The sequence below is a fragment of the Hyperoodon ampullatus genome (genome assembly GCF_949752795.1).
Source record: "Hyperoodon ampullatus genome assembly, chromosome: 11".
NCBI classification, from domain to species: Eukaryota; Metazoa; Chordata; class Mammalia; order Artiodactyla; family Ziphiidae; genus Hyperoodon; species Hyperoodon ampullatus.
Genome location: NC_136924.1, coordinates 39,471,136 through 39,487,608, shown reverse-complemented (window position 1 = coordinate 39,487,608; position 16,473 = coordinate 39,471,136). Strand labels below are relative to the sequence as shown.

The 16,473-nt window shown below is 52.8% G+C and overlaps 1 protein-coding gene across 1 annotated transcript in view; it reads right to left on the bottom strand.

Moving 5' to 3' along the window:
• The window catches only part of MPPED1 (metallophosphoesterase domain containing 1), a gene marked incomplete at its 3' end in the record, with an annotated part of 61,671 nt that overhangs the window by 36,608 nt on the left and 8,590 nt on the right, over window positions 1-16,473 (bottom strand). Inside the window, exon 2 of the mRNA XM_079714139.1 lies at window positions 15,613-15,798. Coding sequence (XP_079570265.1) covers window positions 15,613-15,798 — 186 coding nt within the window. The remainder of the gene's footprint in view (window positions 1-15,612; window positions 15,799-16,473) is intronic.

The window sequence follows — 16,473 nt, the reverse complement described above, 5'->3', positions numbered from 1 at the left end:
GACATGACTATGGGGACAGATACCTGGCCTTCGTGTTACAGAATAAACATTTTTCCAAAAGGTTCCTCTGGTGCCTTCTGACACCTACAGACAACCCTTTTAAAGGGGAAAAAATTGGCCCAAAACGATATTCTTTGCAGTAGCAACTGAAATAAGTACTTGAAAATGGTTAAGACAAAACGTTCCTATTTTTTAAATACTTCTTAGTGAAACCAAGTGTTTTAAAGCTAAATAAACATTTTGGAGATTAAGATACATGAAAGTAAAATCATCTTGCCACCTCTGTTGATGTTTCCTTTATTCTACAGTCATTCTCCTTGGCCCTAATAAGTGCCGGACCCTGTGCTGGGAGCTGGGGACAGAGAGGTCCCGACCCAGTCCCTTCTCCTGTTGTCTAGTGTGAAAAGATACATGCAAGAAATCTGGGATCTGTAATGCGGGCGGTACCAAGTCATAGGGAACCGTAAACAGTAGTGAGTTTTCCTTTCCCTGACCAGGAGTGAGGGAGGAGCTCTGAAAGGTGGCTAAGAGGGAGCATCATAGAAGTAGCAGCTCTCCAGGCAGACGAGGCTGGGAAGGGCATCCCGGGAAGAGTACCCCACACAAGCAAAGGCACGGAGGTGGGAAAATCCACCTGCTAGGTATTCGGCCATTGCTTAGAAGCCCAGGGCAGACGGGGCTGCAAGTGGGGACAGGCCTGGGAGGGACAGATGGGGTCACACCAGGAGGGGTCTCCACTGCCCGGCGAAGATCTGGACTTCCCCCGGACACAGGAGAAAACCAAAAAAGAGCATGAAGGGGAGAGGGGATACGGTTGGATCGATGAACAAAAAACTTTCGAACACAAATATGACAAATGTTAGTCTGGAAAGTGACTATTTGAGAGGTTGGGATGCTACCAGAGAAAGCCCCGCTTTGTCAGCTCCACATTTCCCCTTCAGGGTCATGGCTGTCAAACCAGCCCAGAATTAGCTCCAAACGGCCTCTGAGAGCTCTCAGATCTTCATTTGCATCGTGCACACGCGGAAAGGTGTGACATTCTTCTTCTTAAAAGAAATCAAAGAAACAAACCTATACACTTAAAAAAAAAAAAAAAAAAACCCTGATTTTCTTTAAAACAAATTTCAAAGAACTAAATCCTAACTTTTAAATATCTGATTTTTAAAAAGGAAGGCATCCATGGACTTCCCTGGGGGTCCAGTGGTTAAGACTCTGTGCTCCCAATGCAGGGGACCCAGGTTCCATCCCTGGTCAGGGAACTGGATCCCGCATGCCTCAGCGAAGATCCTTCATGCGACAAAGAAAATTCCTGTGCCACAACTAAGACTCAGCACAGCCAAATAAATAAATATTTTTTAAAAAAGGAAGGCATCCTTGCACGATATTAATAATAGTAATGAAAACTCCCATCAACTGGGCATCTACTTTTTGCTGGGCACTTTAGATGCATTCATGAAATAACCACAACAAAAACAGTAGTGGCATTTATTATTATGTGTTTATCTCACACCAGGTCCTATGGTGAGCCCAGATCAGCCCCTGCCTCACTGAACCTTCCCAATATCAGCCCCCTTTTACAGATGAGAAAACTGAGGCTAGGGGAGAGGACATAACATGCCGAAAGCCAGGTGGCTTGGAAGAACGGAGCCGCAATCCAAACCCGAGGGGTGTATCCAGACCCACACGCTTGAACAGGATCCCAACTGCAGTGTCTTATTCAATCCTCACAATAGCCTACAAAGAAAGTGTGTTAGCCCCACACTGTATGTAGATGGATACACTGAGGCCCAAGAGAGTAATGACTTTCTCAAGGTTGCGCAGCAGGCATGTGGCCAGGTAGGGCTGGGGAGGCAGTCCCACCTGCTCCAAAGCCTGCATCCTTTCCACTGGCTCCTCTGTCACTTCAGGAATTTAATTTATAAATAATAAATGGTAATAGCGAGTGCCTACTGGGGCTGGTGCTGTCCGTGGTGCTGAAGATGCAACATGCCTGAGATAGACAAGATCCCTGCCTTCCAGAAGTGGACGTTCGTGGGATATTGGCAATAAAGGAACCAAGAATTAAGTACCAGGTCAGGTGAGGATAACAGATATGGGAAAATGAATCCAGGTGAGCAGGACAGGGCACACTGGGGTAGAGAAGCAGATCAATGTAGGCCATCAGGAAGGCCTCTCTGGAAAGGTGACCCCTGAGAGCCAGGAACTGGGTGACCTCCGGGAAACCACATTCCTGCACCGGGTCTCAGTCTCCTCATCTGTAAAGTGGGGGTGGCATTACTCAGGACCCAGGCTGTTTGTTTCAAAGGAGAAGTGAGCAAACAACATGAAAGCACTTTTAAACTGTAAACTGCCATCCAGAAAACAATCGTTGTTGTTCAGCCCTCATGCGACTTGTATACAAGGCTTTGCAGCAAAATGTGTTTTTCACATAAGAAATGTAAGGCGTTGGACCTTCTTGTGTCCCATCAACAATTTAAACATGACTTTATTTAGTTGGTCCTGATGTTATAAAGTGTTACTCCTGACCATAAATATCAAAACAGACTTGGTAAGGAGGAATCTGTTAATAGCAAGGGCTGGGATTTTCTGAATATACAAGGGGAAGTTCCCACATAAAACAGGTCACCTTAGGCATTAAAAGAAATAATTTAAACATTTTAAAAGAGCGTAGGCTTCGATTCCACTTTTATTTACTGTGCGATCTTGGGCAAGCTCTTCGCCTAAGCTTGGTTCCTTCTCCCACAGAGACAGTAACAGCAGAGACCTCAAGGGGTTGTCTTGCCCCTACCGTAGCCCTGTGGCTATTTAATTTCAAACTAATTGCAATGAAATGAAACACATAAGTCAGTTTCTCAGTCACACTAGCCCCATTGCAAGTGCTCAATACCCACAAGGGGCAGGTGGCCGCAGTACTGGACAGCTTAGGTCTAGGGCCTTGCTACTCATCAGCTGGGAGCTGGCGAGAAACGCAGATCCTCCAGCCCACCCCAGGCCTGCTGAACTGAGATCTGCGCTTTAACAAGATTCCCCCCAACCTCTCCAGGGAAATCTCAGGCACCTGAAGTCTGAGAAGGGCTGCCCGGGAGAGAGCAGGTAGGGAGACACCCTATGAGAAGGGGCAGCTCTGTAACAATGACAAGGATGACAGGGCAGTTTCCACACCCTCTCTTAGTGGTGGTCACAGTCTCCAAACCAAACTAGTCACAGAACTTCTGACAAAGGCTGCGCTGAGTCCAGGTGCAGGAGGCAGGCAGAGGAAGGTGGTGTGGACAGGAAAATGGAATCCCTCAGACATTTCAGAAGTTTGTGTGCACACAGGGACAGAATATTTCAATTCTGTGCTGGCCAGGATTTTCTGGCTTGTTGACTATTCCTGTTTTGGAATGAAGTCCAACATGAAAATGACATTTTAAAAAACCCACAGGCTGATTTCATATCCAAACACATCTCTCCATGTTTGTAGAGAAAAAAAAGAAAGAAAGAGGGCCTCCCTGGTGGCGCAGTGGTTGAGAGTCCGCCTGCCGATGCAGGGGATACGGGTTCGTGCCCCGGTCTGGGAGGATCCCATATGCCGCGGAGCGGCTGGGCCCGTGAGCCATGGCTGCTGAGCCTGCGCATCCGGAGCCTGTGCTCCGCAACGGGAGAGGCCACAACAGTGAGAGGCCCGCGTACCACAAAAAAAAAAAAAAAAAAAAAAAAAAAAGAAAGAAAGAAAAGAAGCATACCAGCAAGAGAATCTTGCTTCCCCCAACTCGTGAATGGCCAGCCAGCTATCTCTCTTTCAACCAACGATTTCCTCTGATGGTTCCACAGCCTTGCCCCAGCGCTGACGCCGACGAGGGAAAATGCACTCTGAGGCAAAGAGGAAGGCTCACAGCGGGAAACCCAGCAAAGCCTCAGAGCACAAGTTGTTTTTAACACTTCATCTCTCACCTGCACAATTACCAGCCTGGGAGGAAGGCATCCTCCTCCTCCACTGACGGATGAGGAACCTGAGATGCAGGGCAGGGGAGTCACCTGCCCTCCGTCTCACACCTGGGAGGCAGGTGAGTGTCTAACCTGATTGCAGGCTACCACTTCACCCAGTTCTGTCTCCACCATGTCATGGCATTTTCTTGTTTACATTTCTCTTGAGTAGGGGTCTTGGTTGTTTTGCTACCCACTGTATCCTCGGCATCTAGCAGGGTCTAGAACTAGGTATGTGCTCAGTAAATGTGTGTCGAATGAATGGATGAATGAAATGTAATGGCAGCAGGGCCTCCAGCCTCAGACCCTTGGTTAGCCCATCCCTTCGAGCTGGAAGGCCTGCACCCCACCCTCCACTCGTCCAAACACTGTCTAAATGCCAAGGGCCCTGTCAAGTGCCACTTCTTACGTGAAGCAACCCCACCTACCCTACTTGGTCCCCACGCAGCCTCTGTCTCTCCCACTTGCCCCTCAGGCCCTCCATGGAACTCCAGCCACGTGCCTCCTCACCGGTCTTCAAATGTGCCACCAACACTCTGTCCAGAACGCCCCCACCCCCAGACATTTGCATGGCTGGCTCCCTCCATTCCAGTCTCTGCTCAAATGTCACCTCATCGGAGGGTGACGTCATGCCCTGTCCTCCTATCCCTGATCTCCCAACATATCAAAGCTCTGTTTATCCATGGCCTGTCTTCTGCGTGTTCACTGCTACATCCTCAGTGCCCAGAATCAGGCCCTGCACGTAAAAAGGGGTCAGCAAACACCCGTTGAGTAAAGAATCAGGTGCAAATGGGAAAACACCCAATAATGATGATGACTACTATGGGATAGGGTTAAAACAAGTGAGAAGGGAGACACCAGACAGCAAAGATACGTAAGACGGTGGGAGGAGGGGCGGGGTGGGTGCGTTCCAGGGACCTTCGGGCAAGAGTGGCAGTGTTGATTAATTTTAGGCTAAGTTGGATATGCGTATTAAAATATTATGAGTAACCACTAAACAAATCAAAAAGGAATGTAGAACTTCCAAACCAGTAGAGGGGAAAAAAAAAAAACTTCAATCAATCCAAAAGAAAGCAGAGGAGGGAGACAGAAAGCACAAAATGAATGACAGAGATGTTTTATATACTGGGAAAGACTAAACAAATATTCATTGTTATTACTCAAGTACAGACATCTTTACCGAGGTCCTCCTACACAGAAACGACCAGGGCACAGGTCTGATCCTCAAGGGACTCACAGCTGAGTGAAATGGACATCAAACATGCACAGGGGATGGACCATTCAGAGGGGCTGGCACATTTCCTACTCCCATAATCACAGCCATTTGCCAAATGCATCTATCTTTTTCACCTTGGCCCCCAGGAAGCTCAGGCTCCAATTTCCAGCCCACAGAGTCCACATGAGCCCCAGGTGTTGATATGCTAGGCGCTCCCTCTGAGCTGCTCTGATTTCTTTTTCTTAACACTGGCTTTTAATTTATCATCAACACTCTACCATTTTACTCTTCTTATTGTTTTTATAAACCATCTCAAATCCTTTGACACAAGGTGGGGTATAAATAAGCAAGCAAAAAGTCCAAACGAACAACAAAACACACAAAATAAAACAAAGGAAGAACTTTCAAAGAGCCCAGATCTTTCAGAGAAATGCATTTCTACCTTATTTAAACATTAAAAAAAAATTTTTTTTAACTTAAGGCAGAGATTTTTAGGATGATGGTCTTAAAAAAAAACACTGCAAAACATGTTTGAAATACATACACACACACACAACAGGGGGTCTCATTTCATTTCCAAAGCCATTCTGTTGTAAATAGATAATTAGCACTTAAGCACACCTTTCAGGGGGTTTATATATTAACATGAAAATACGGTAATTACAGCTGGCCAAAATCGCTTGACTACCACTTAGAATTCTAGATTTTTCATCTTTATTAGAAGTTAACTTTCTCTCTTTTAGCCCCTGAAACACAGCTTGGCTTTGTGAGAAATCTTTTTTGGTGAAGAATAGAGCAAGTTAATTTTTTGAATGAATACTGAACCTCCACTGCACTCTTCCTCTAGTTTTTTATCTGAGCATTGGTCTCCCTCTCTCTGGGCGACCACTTGTTTATCAGTCACCTTGGCTGCTGTGACTACACACAACCAAAATTCCTCAACACCAACCTGCTTCTGAGCAGACAGAGCCAGAAATGACATGAACCCAGAGTCAAAACATTTTTTTTCTTTTAAATATTCAATCTCAAGTCTTTGCGGGAAGAGCAACCTGTTTTTGAAAATGTCTGGATCAGGACATTGTATCCAACTAATGAGCAAAGGAGCCAGAATCCATTTGAAGTCTACTGTACACATCCAGTGATGATTATTATGAGCTCTTTAGAAAATGAAGTTGGTTGGATATTTTGGTTGAAGTGACCACAGCACAAGGTTTTTCTTTTCCTTTTTCGTTCGCTTAACAAATACTTGGCGATAAACACTTGCCCGCGTTGTTTGCTCTCTGTCCCCTTGGCCACCTCCAGGTCCACTCCCAGCCCTCCTGCCTCTCCTGGAGTCCCAGTGTCCTCCCCTGTCTGCTACGGTCATGCACCACCCAGCAGCCAAAGGGGACTTTCAAAACACTGAGTCAGGGCTTCCCTGGTGGCGCAGTGGTTGAGAGTCCGCCTGCCGATGCAGGGGACGCGGGTTCGTGCCCTGGTCCGGGAGGATTCCACATGCCGCGGAGCGGCTGGGCCCGTGAGCCATGGCCGCTGAGCCTGCGTGTCCGGAGCCTGTGCTCCGCAACGGGAGAGGCCACAACAGTGAGAGGCCCATGTACCGCAAAAAAAAAAAAAAAACACTGAGTCACACTATGTCCCCCCACTGCTCTGTGGCCACTTTAACACTCAGAATGAAATCCACATCCTCGCCCTGCTGGTCAGCAGACTGGGGCCTCCCTCCCTGGCCTCTGGCATCATTGGGCTCAGCCCTGCAGGCCTTGGGCTGCACACCAAACAACCAAACAACTCAGGGCAGGGCCCTCTTCAGCTCAGGATGCTCTCGGAGAGGCCATCCTAATGTCAAGAAACCTCCCACCCCCATCACTATCACCTCGTCCTGATCATCGATCTGATTCATCCATCCAATCCCCTAAATGATCTTGTCTGTTTACAGTAAGTCCCCTACTACGAACCTTTAAGCTGCGAACTTTCAGAGATGCGAACGTGTATAGTATAGTATAGTATTTTTATTTCAAGCCCAGGACGTCCGGAAGCAAGTGTAAAAGCAGTGGTGATGTAGTACTATATAGCTGATTGTGTTACTTGGGTACCTAGGCTAACTTTGCTGAACGTACAGACAAATTGGACTTAGGAACGCGCCCTCGGAACGGAACTCGTTCTTATGTGGGGGACTTACTGTACTTTGCTTATCGCCTGAGCCTGCATCCGTCCTCAGGCCCTCCTGGCAGGGGCTACATTGGTCATCACCAAACCTCCAACACCAAGACAGGGAACACAGTAGGCCCTCCGCTCAAGACATGGGATGACTGGGATGCGTGTGGACCCCTCCCCTGTTCTTCCGCGGCCATAGGCCAGCGGGAGAGACAGACACTCAGCTCACCCACAGCGGGGCTCTGAGGTCAGCAGGCGTGTGGGCCGGGAGGGGAGCCATGCGGGAGCTCCAGTGGGGGCTTAGTCAACACATGGTCTAAACGTCACATTCTGTGGATGCAGACGTGGACACTCAGAGGGAGAAGCGAGGTCACCTGGCCGATGAAGGGCAGGGTCAGAAGTGGGCCCCAGGACCCCCTGACTTCAGCACTCCATCCCCAGCTCTGCCGAAGAGGCTGTGAGTCCTGACCTTGGTCAACGTGAGGCCTGTCAGACTGGACCTGCCAGCCAGCTGAGCTGCCCACACCCTGGGGACTTCGGCCAGTCCCAGGAAACCCATCCCTCCCCCACCACCCTGGTCTCATGGGGCAGGACAGCGGGATGGCTCTGCCCAAGTAAACCCAGAAGGTGTCCGGCCCCAAACTTGGGGTGTGCACGGCCTGGGCAGGGTCACCCAGATCCTGTCTCTCAGGCCTGATACGCTGGATGCCCACTGCGGCACTTCCACGGCCCGCGGCAGGTACTGGGCATAAAAAGACACAAGTGAACACACACAGGTAAGAGACTCTGGGAAGACAGTGTCCCACTGTGGGGAGGCTGGAAGGATGGAGGTAAAAACAATTTGTCTCAGGAATAAGCCAAAAGCAGCGACTTGTACAAGTTGCCGGGGACAGAGCTGTGGGGAGTGGCGAGCCAGAGCGAAGCCTTCCCGAAGGCTGGCCTCGCCCCAGAGGAGGGGGGAAGGGAGAGAAGAGAGGGCCGAACCTGGGCAGTGCGTGAGGAGGTCAGCAACCTCTAGCTGCATCCGAAACAACTGTTTGCCACAGAGAATAACAGTTCTGTGCCAGGGAGCAGCCTCCTGCTTCCTGGGGATCCTGGGGAGCATGGAGATGCTCGCCCCACCTGCAGCTCTTGCCACGGGCTCCTGAGTCCAATGGCAAAGAGGCAAAAGGACGGCGTGGAGCCCACCTCTGCACCAACCCCCGCTATGGCCCTCGGGCCCTCAACGCAGTGGCAAATGAGGCAAAAAACAAAGAAATCACCTCGGAATGATTTCTCCGTTTCCCTTTCTCTCCCTTCCTCCCTTATAGATTTTAATTAAGGGTTTACTTGCAAAAGCCCTAGCTCTATTTAACTAAATCCTTGGACCCCTTTTATATTGTCTTATATATCGTTTTATGCTAGGGCGCCAGTAAAAAGTTAATTATAACTTCTAAACTCTCCACTGCCAGCCCCTCATCTTCCTCCCCTGCCTGATGCCGCTAACGGTAGCGCCACTTAATTAACCAGCCCCTTGTGGGTAACCAGACCTCTCCACGCTTTCTTCAACAGACACCCGCGGGCACCCCTGGGGCCAGGCTGGACTGGGTCCTGAGGACCTGCACGGACTGGGCGCCGTCTCAACCCTGGAGGGGCTCACAGGACCCTGCAGGAGGAAGGGGAGGCTGGCAGGACAGCCCACTTGGGACCCCAAAACAGCTCGGCAGGTGACGGAAGTGAGTGAAGAAGACCCGGGCAGGACAGACAACAGCAGGGCAAAAACAATGGGTGGCCCTGATGGCCTCAGAGGGAAGGGAGCAAGGGTACCGGAGCTGTGGTTGGGAGGGTCTCAGTGGAGGCCTACATCTTATGACGTAGCCTCTGGGGATGGGGCTGAGGTTTGGGAGTTCAGTTTGGGACCTAAAAACGAGTCTAAAATCCTGGTGGACAGCCAGGAGGAGGTGTCTTCTGAGAAGACTGATTAATATACCGGCTGGATCTCAAAGAGGGATCAGGTCTGGGAGGAGATGGAGGCGTCTGCGAGTCTGGGCAGAAGCAAGAGCAGGGGGGTATGACTATCATCTGGAAAGAAGGGGTCCAGAGGCCCACGGTTGGTCCTGGGAGGAGCCACTTTCAGTGAGAAGGAGAACCAGGAACAAAAGGAGGAGATGGAGAAGCAGGGAGCCCAGAGAGGGAGGTGTGGAAGCTGGGGAAGGAGAACCCAAGCTGGACGGGGCGGCATCAGTCAGGTGGGGAGGCGGAGAGGAGGGGTGAGCACCTGGCTGTGGCCTCTGGGCAGTCACTCTGAGGCCAGTGCTGGGGTCTGAGGCTGCAGGAGCCGGGGGTGGGAGCGAGGGATGCGGTGGCTGCAGGCTTCTCCTGGCAGGGGGGTGGGGAGGCCAGTCGCAGAGAGCAGGCTTTCCGGCATCTTATGAATCCCGTCTCGTGAACTGACAGCTCTTGAGGACATGGCTGTCACTCAGAGCCAGAGGCAGAATTGGGCCTGGTGCTCTTCCCTTGGGGAAGATGCGGGCATGTCGCGGCCTCAGGGTCAGGCGCTGCCTCTGCAGACGGCATCCTGGGAGGCGGGTGCTCCTGGGCGCTCGGGCTCTGTCCCTGCCCTCAGCACCCCCGGCTTCCAGTAGCGAGTCCAGGCTCACCTGCTGGCCTCAGCTCCTAGGCTCATCCTGGAGACCCCCACTCAGCCTCTGCCCTTTCGCAGACCCTCCCGGAGTCCCGTATTGCGACAGCCATGCCCACACTCTTCTGCATCACAGCCCTGCCCTCCTCGAAGCCCCATTTACTGCTGTCCCACCCAACAGCAACCAGCCCTGCTGGGGACGCAGGGACCAGCTCACAGTGCATCCACCCCGAGTCTATGTCTCTGTCCAGGGCTTCCCCTGGCTGAGGCACTGGCTGGTGCTAGGGATGAGGCTAGCCCTGCCCTCCAGGGGCTGACAGTCTCAGGGGGAGGCTGGGCGGACGGGAGGCATGAGGACACAGATAATTCCCTCCACAAGGTGAGGGCCACCACCAAGGCCTGAATAGGGAGCCCTGGGTGCACAGGGAGAAGGGACCAATGCCGCCCAGTGGGACAGGGGGAAGCTTCACAAGAGTGACATTTAGGGGTGGGTAGGACTCTGTCGGGTGGATGAGAAAGAGCCTTCCCAGCTGGGGGACGGGCATGAGCCAGGGCCCAGGGTGGGGAACTGGAGTCTGCCAGTGTGGCTGGAAGAAAATGGCTCGCCGACCTTGAGGCTCGTTGATTTCCCTGTGTTTGTGGCGGACTCAGCTCAGGGAGAGGCAGGCTTTTTACGACAACAGCTGCTACTTCAGGAGGGCTTCTCCTTGTGCTAAGCACTGTATGGGAACATGATTCTTCAATCCTCCCCAACCCCATGGGGTAGGTAAATAATTCTTCCCATTTTACAGATGAGGCACAGAGAGGTTGAGTGGCTAAGCTAAGGTCACACAGCAAATAAGAGGCTGAAGCAGGGGTAAAGACAGGTCTGCCTGACTTCCAGGAGGGAGCTCTTAACCTTCATGCCGTCCCACCTCCCTGCACAGACACAACTTACTGGGCCAACCAGTCTGTGGGCTCCATGCTGCCGGTCCATCATCACGCAGCTACTGCGGGGGAGCAAGGAGCTTCCAGCACATTCTTTTCCATTTTCAGCCAATTTTGCTCTTCTTTTCACTCCTTATAGCCAGAAAGCCCGTCCTTAGCAATTTTTTAGCTGCTTACAGGGACATTTACAAATCAAGCTGGTGTTTCTATTTCATGAACGTATTTGGGATATTAATGGCCGAAGGGAAAAAGGGTCTGCTCAGAGAGGCCCTGTCATCCCCAATCCAGCGCCCCCCAAAGAACACAGACCCAGACAGAAGCCTGCAAGTGGGCAAAACGTGGACACCACGCACAGCCAAGCCAAGAGCAACGCACCCGACAGCAAATTAGAGTCATGTAAGTTTAGCCACACCTCTCCCCAGTTAGGTGCCTAGTCTTCTCTTACAAGGAGGGCCTTTATTAACTTTTTAAATCTTCTCCTGTCTGTCTGGAGGTGTCCCCTGGAATATGATTTTAGATGCTTTCCATGAGATCAACGAAGAGGGAAGAAGCTGGTTATGAATTTCAACTCTGTAACTTTCTCACTTGGGCGGAGGAAGGGCTTGGCCAGTGGGCCTGAGAGGTGGATGGGGCCCCGCTGGCCTAGGGAAGGGGCTCCAGGGGAGAGCTTCTGAGCGGCTGGATGACACCAGCACTGACCTGAGCCCAGCACGGCCCCTATCCCCATCCTGGGACACACTGTGCACCAGACACCAGAGAGGCCAGCATTTCTTTAAACACAGCAAGATTTTAGTGTTGCCTTTTTAAAGCTACGAGAATAATACATGCTCCCTATAGAAAATCAGAGGGAAAAAAGAAAGAGAGAGAATCATAAAGAAGAAAATAAAAATCCTCATGATCCCATCTCCCAGACATCGCTTCTGGAACATTCCAGAGCCTTTGCCCTCACTGGCCTTGCTGTCTCTGCAATCCAGGCCTTTTTAAAGGTCACTCCCATACACAAACCTTCCCAAAGACCCCATGGCACTTAGAATCAACCCCAAACTCCTGCCGCTGGCCCACAGGGCGTATCTGAACCAACCAGTGACAAACCCTCCACACTGCACACCTGCCTGCCTGCCTTCAGGTCCTCTGCAGCCGCTGTGCCCCTGCCTGGAATGTCCCTCCTACATCACCTCACTCTCACCTCCACACCTCACCCAAAGCCTCCTCTTCAGGGAGGCCTTCCATGGCACCTCAAGGGGTTCTCAGTCACCACCACGCCCCCTGGGCCCGCGCTCTGTCGACCTCATCACGTGAATGGTTCTCTTACTGCTTCTGGTGTATCCACCCATCCACTGTGTCCCCGTCACCAGACGCAGCGTCCTGTCCTCACTCCCCACCATCACCCACTGCATGGGACACGCTTGCACAGAGCTCTCAGTGAGGTGTACTGAATGGACGAATGAATAGCCCTGCGGTCTTTGCTGAGTGTGTGTGTGTGTGTGTGTGTGTGTGTGTGTGTGTGTCTGCAAGAACTGCCCACACAGCTGAGATCGTAGGTCAACTCCACACACTTTTTTTTTTTTTTTTTTGTGGTACGCGGGCCTCTCACTGTTGTGGCCTCTCCCGCTGCGGAGCACAGGCTCCGGAGGCGCAGGCTCAGCGGCCATGGCTCACGGGCCCAGCCACTCTGCGGCATGTGGGATCTTCCCGGACCAGGGCACGAACCCGAGTCCCCTGCATCGGCAGGCGGACTCTCAACCACTGCGCCACCAGGGAAGCCCGACTCCACACACTTTTACACACAAATCATCTACCGCTTCTCCCTGCAACTCAACATGAAGGCTCAGGTCAAGTCCCCCCAACTGCCTACTGTGGGACCAGCCCATGTCTCCTACCTCTACCCCAAGGGGGCCCTGATCTGCAAACACCAGCTCCTGGGGGCAGTAATAACATCTACACGGCCCTTTACAGTTCACACACTTGAACATTTCCTCCATCCCAGTGGAGTCTCAGAACAACCTGCCTCCAAAGAGGCAGGCAGGTCAAGGGGAGCCTGACCACCCCCAGTTAAAACGAGGCCAGGGAGGCTCAGAGAGGTCACATGACTGCTGCAATCACCTGGGAGAAAGCTGACCCTGGACGTCTGGCCCCAAAAGGCACAGTCCACACCTTAACTTCGAATCAGTGAGCTTTCACCATAAAAACAAGAGAGGTGATAACAGAGGAGAGGACAAGAGCTCGGCTCTGGAGTCCAACTGCCTGGGTTCAAATCCCAGCTCTGCCACTTACTAGCTGTGTGACCTTGGGCAAGTTCCTTCACTCCTCTGGGCCTCGGTTTCTCCTCTGTCAAGTGGGGATGACAATAACTCCTGCCTCGTTCCCTCATCAAGAGAAGCAAATGATTTAATAATATACATAAAGGGCACATGCTAACACTCAATAAACACGGAGCCCTTTATAACACCACCCTGAGCCCATCTCTGCCACATCACCACGCCCCTGGCACATGAACCACCAGCCCACAGAGGTGAGTCACCTTGTGCAGTGGGCCAGTTCCCAAAAAGCCAGCTGTGGACGGACCGCTATAAACCCACTCCAACTGATGCCCTAACTCACATGCAAATTCCTCCAGCTCTGTCACTCTTCAGTCTGAAGCCCCGCCCAGCCCACTTGAGTGACAAACACTGACATCTGCAAACACTTCAAACCTGCCAAGGGGAGAGGTCCTTTTGTAAAAGGGAGACCCCTCTGTAAGTTCACCCTTCCCACCCGTGATGATCCAGGCAAATAAATCAATCCCACGCCAAGCGCAGACTACGAAGAAAGCCTCCTAAATTCCTCCAGCACATAATTCTGACTTCTGTTAAGAGGCGAGTAAAGAGATTCTCCTAAAATGCCCATCTCACCGTGCTGGCCCTCCCAGGCCCCTGCTTTCCCCTTATCTGCAGAGTCTCAGGGAGTCCCCACCCCTCTTTCCAGGCTCATCACCCTCACGTCCTCCAAACCTCCTCCCTCCAGTCACAACACGTCATGCCACCTCTCAAGTGTCCCCCCGCAGGCTTTGGCCTCAGCTGTCCCCTCAGCCTGCAGCCGCTCTGTTCCCAGCACAACCGCCCAGCTCCCCAGGCCGGGCCCAGCCCAATGGCAGCTTGTCCCAGAAGCCGCCCCTGCCTGGGGAGAGGCCACCAGCAGCCTCTGCACTGAGATCCCACAGCCCTTGGCCACCACCCCCCTGGCACATGCAACTGTTGGATTCATTTACTCACTCAGCTTGGAGAGGGGCACGTCTGGGCCAGGGGTACATCGGAAATGGTCCCTCACTTCGGGAACCTCAGTGCAGGGGAGCCGACATCGTCTGCTGTCAGATAGGGGTCTAAACAGCACCCACCCCAAATGGCTGTTCCTCAAATTCAGCCAGGCAGTGGTGGTAAGGAGCCTGGCACACAAGCAGATGCCCAGCCACCAGCGACTCCTGTTCTCTGCCTGGGACATGGACTCGGCTCAGCCTGACATCTTTTGAGACCCACAGCAGGGGGACAAGAAACCAGCCTCAGTGAGGGTCCCCTCCTAGGAAGCAGCCCGGACCTGGAAGCAGCACGGGGCGTGGGGAGAAGCCCAGGGCAGACTCACCGACAGGAGTCCCTCCCATCCCAGCCTTCCCAAGGCTCAGCCCAAACAGGGCCCTTGATGAGAACTTCCCATTTGAATAATCAATATTTAAAGCTCCAAGCCTGCCAAGGGGAGTGCAAGGCCTTGCTTGTAAATATTTGTCTCGACTGGCAAAGCCAGCCTCTCCCGCTGCAGCCACCCGCCTCGCTCCTGGCCCTCTGCTCCTGGCCCTCTGCTTGCACAGCTCCCAGCCAACTGCACAGCGGGACGCCCCTGGGGAGGCGGGGGACCGTCTGGCGGCCACGAGGGGCTGCACGGGGAGGTGGGCCCGCCCCGTACCCAGGCCTCTGTGACAGCAGGCCAGTACACCGGGCAGCCCAGGGGCCATCCATCTGTCTCCTTGGGCCATGGCAGAGAGATTCGCTGTGAGGTTTCTCTGGATTCCAAGCAAACGGCTTTTCCCAGGGGGCACCCCAGATTTATGTCTTTCTTATTTTGGAAGAAAGCAAAGCCAAAGACAAAACCCTAGGGGCGTGCTTGCAAATCACGGCCCACCATCTCCTATGGCGTGGGACGGCACTCCGCTGACTGTACCAATGGCTGCCCACGGAGGAACCCACACCGGGCCCCCTGGGCTCCTGCCTGGGGCCACGGAGGCCTGGACGGTCCCCTCACTGGAGAAGCCGTCAATGACTGTGGGTGGCTGTACCTACCAGCTGAGGTGCCTGCCCTGACATCACTGTTCCCAGAGAGTCATTCATTCATTCGCCCATTCAGCCACTTATCCGCTCATCAATTATTTACTCGGCACCTACCTGTACCAGGCACTGGGGGCTGGACACACAAGTGGACAAAACCAAACCTGGGCAAAATCCCTTTGGGAGGAAGTCTCCCAGGCCAAAAAAATCCCACAAACAAATGGAAAATCACAGCAGAGACAAGTGCTGGGGTAGGAGACCTCCAAGGTGTCACAGGAGAGTGAGAGGGGTGTGGCCTGGTCACGGAGGTCAGGGGGCTTCCCAGGGGAGGTGGACAGGTGACAAAGTCCAGGGAGGGGCCGGGCAGAGCAGGGAGGAAGGACGGGTGGGCAGGGGGCCGCCCGAGTCTGGCTGCTCACAGGCACCACCCCTTCTGGCACCTACCCAGCCACTCGTTGAATTTCTTCACCTCGCTCGGGAGCCCCAGCTCAGTGAAGTCCCCAGCATGGATCAGCACGTCGCCGTAGGGCATCTGGATGGGGTCCGTCCTCGAGTGGGTGTCAGACACACAGACAAAGCGGGTGTATCCGGGCGGCTTGGGGGCGTCATGAGGCACCGGGTCCACCCTGAGGGGAAAGAAGATCATGGGGTCACGGGGTCACGGCGCTGGGAGCCTGCAGCTCATGTCCCATCAACTCAGATCACAGCCAGATCAGATCACACGTGGTCCAGATCACATCCGCCTGCCCACCTGCGTCCGAATCCTGACCCTCCTGCTCACTAGCCGGGCAAAACCTTTTCCCCCTGAGCCTCAGCTTCCCCTCTGTAACATGGGAAGCCCCGGGGGTTGTTGCGAGGTAATGAGTGGGAAGGGCTGACAGGTACAGCCTGGCACCTGTACCTGCGTGCACCTGTATGGCGACTACAGCTAACCTGCTGCTTGACAAGTAGTACCTCTCTACCTTTTTTTTTTTCATTATCAGCCCTTAAGGGGCCTTTTTCTCTTTTCTTTTTTTTTTTTTTTTTTTTTTTTTTTTTTGCGGTACGCGGGCCTCTCACTGTTGTGGCCTCTCCCGTTGCGGAGCACAGGCTCCAGACACGCAGGCTCAGCGGCCATGGCTCACGGGCCCAGCCACTCCGCGGCATGCGGGATCCTCCCAGACCAGGGCACGAACCCGCGTCCCCTGCATCGGCAGGTGGACTCTCAACCACTGCACCACCAGGGAAGCCCAAGGGGCCTTTTTAGATGTTTTTTCTACTCATCCCTGTCTCATAAAGTTCTAACACCACGGATACGCTGT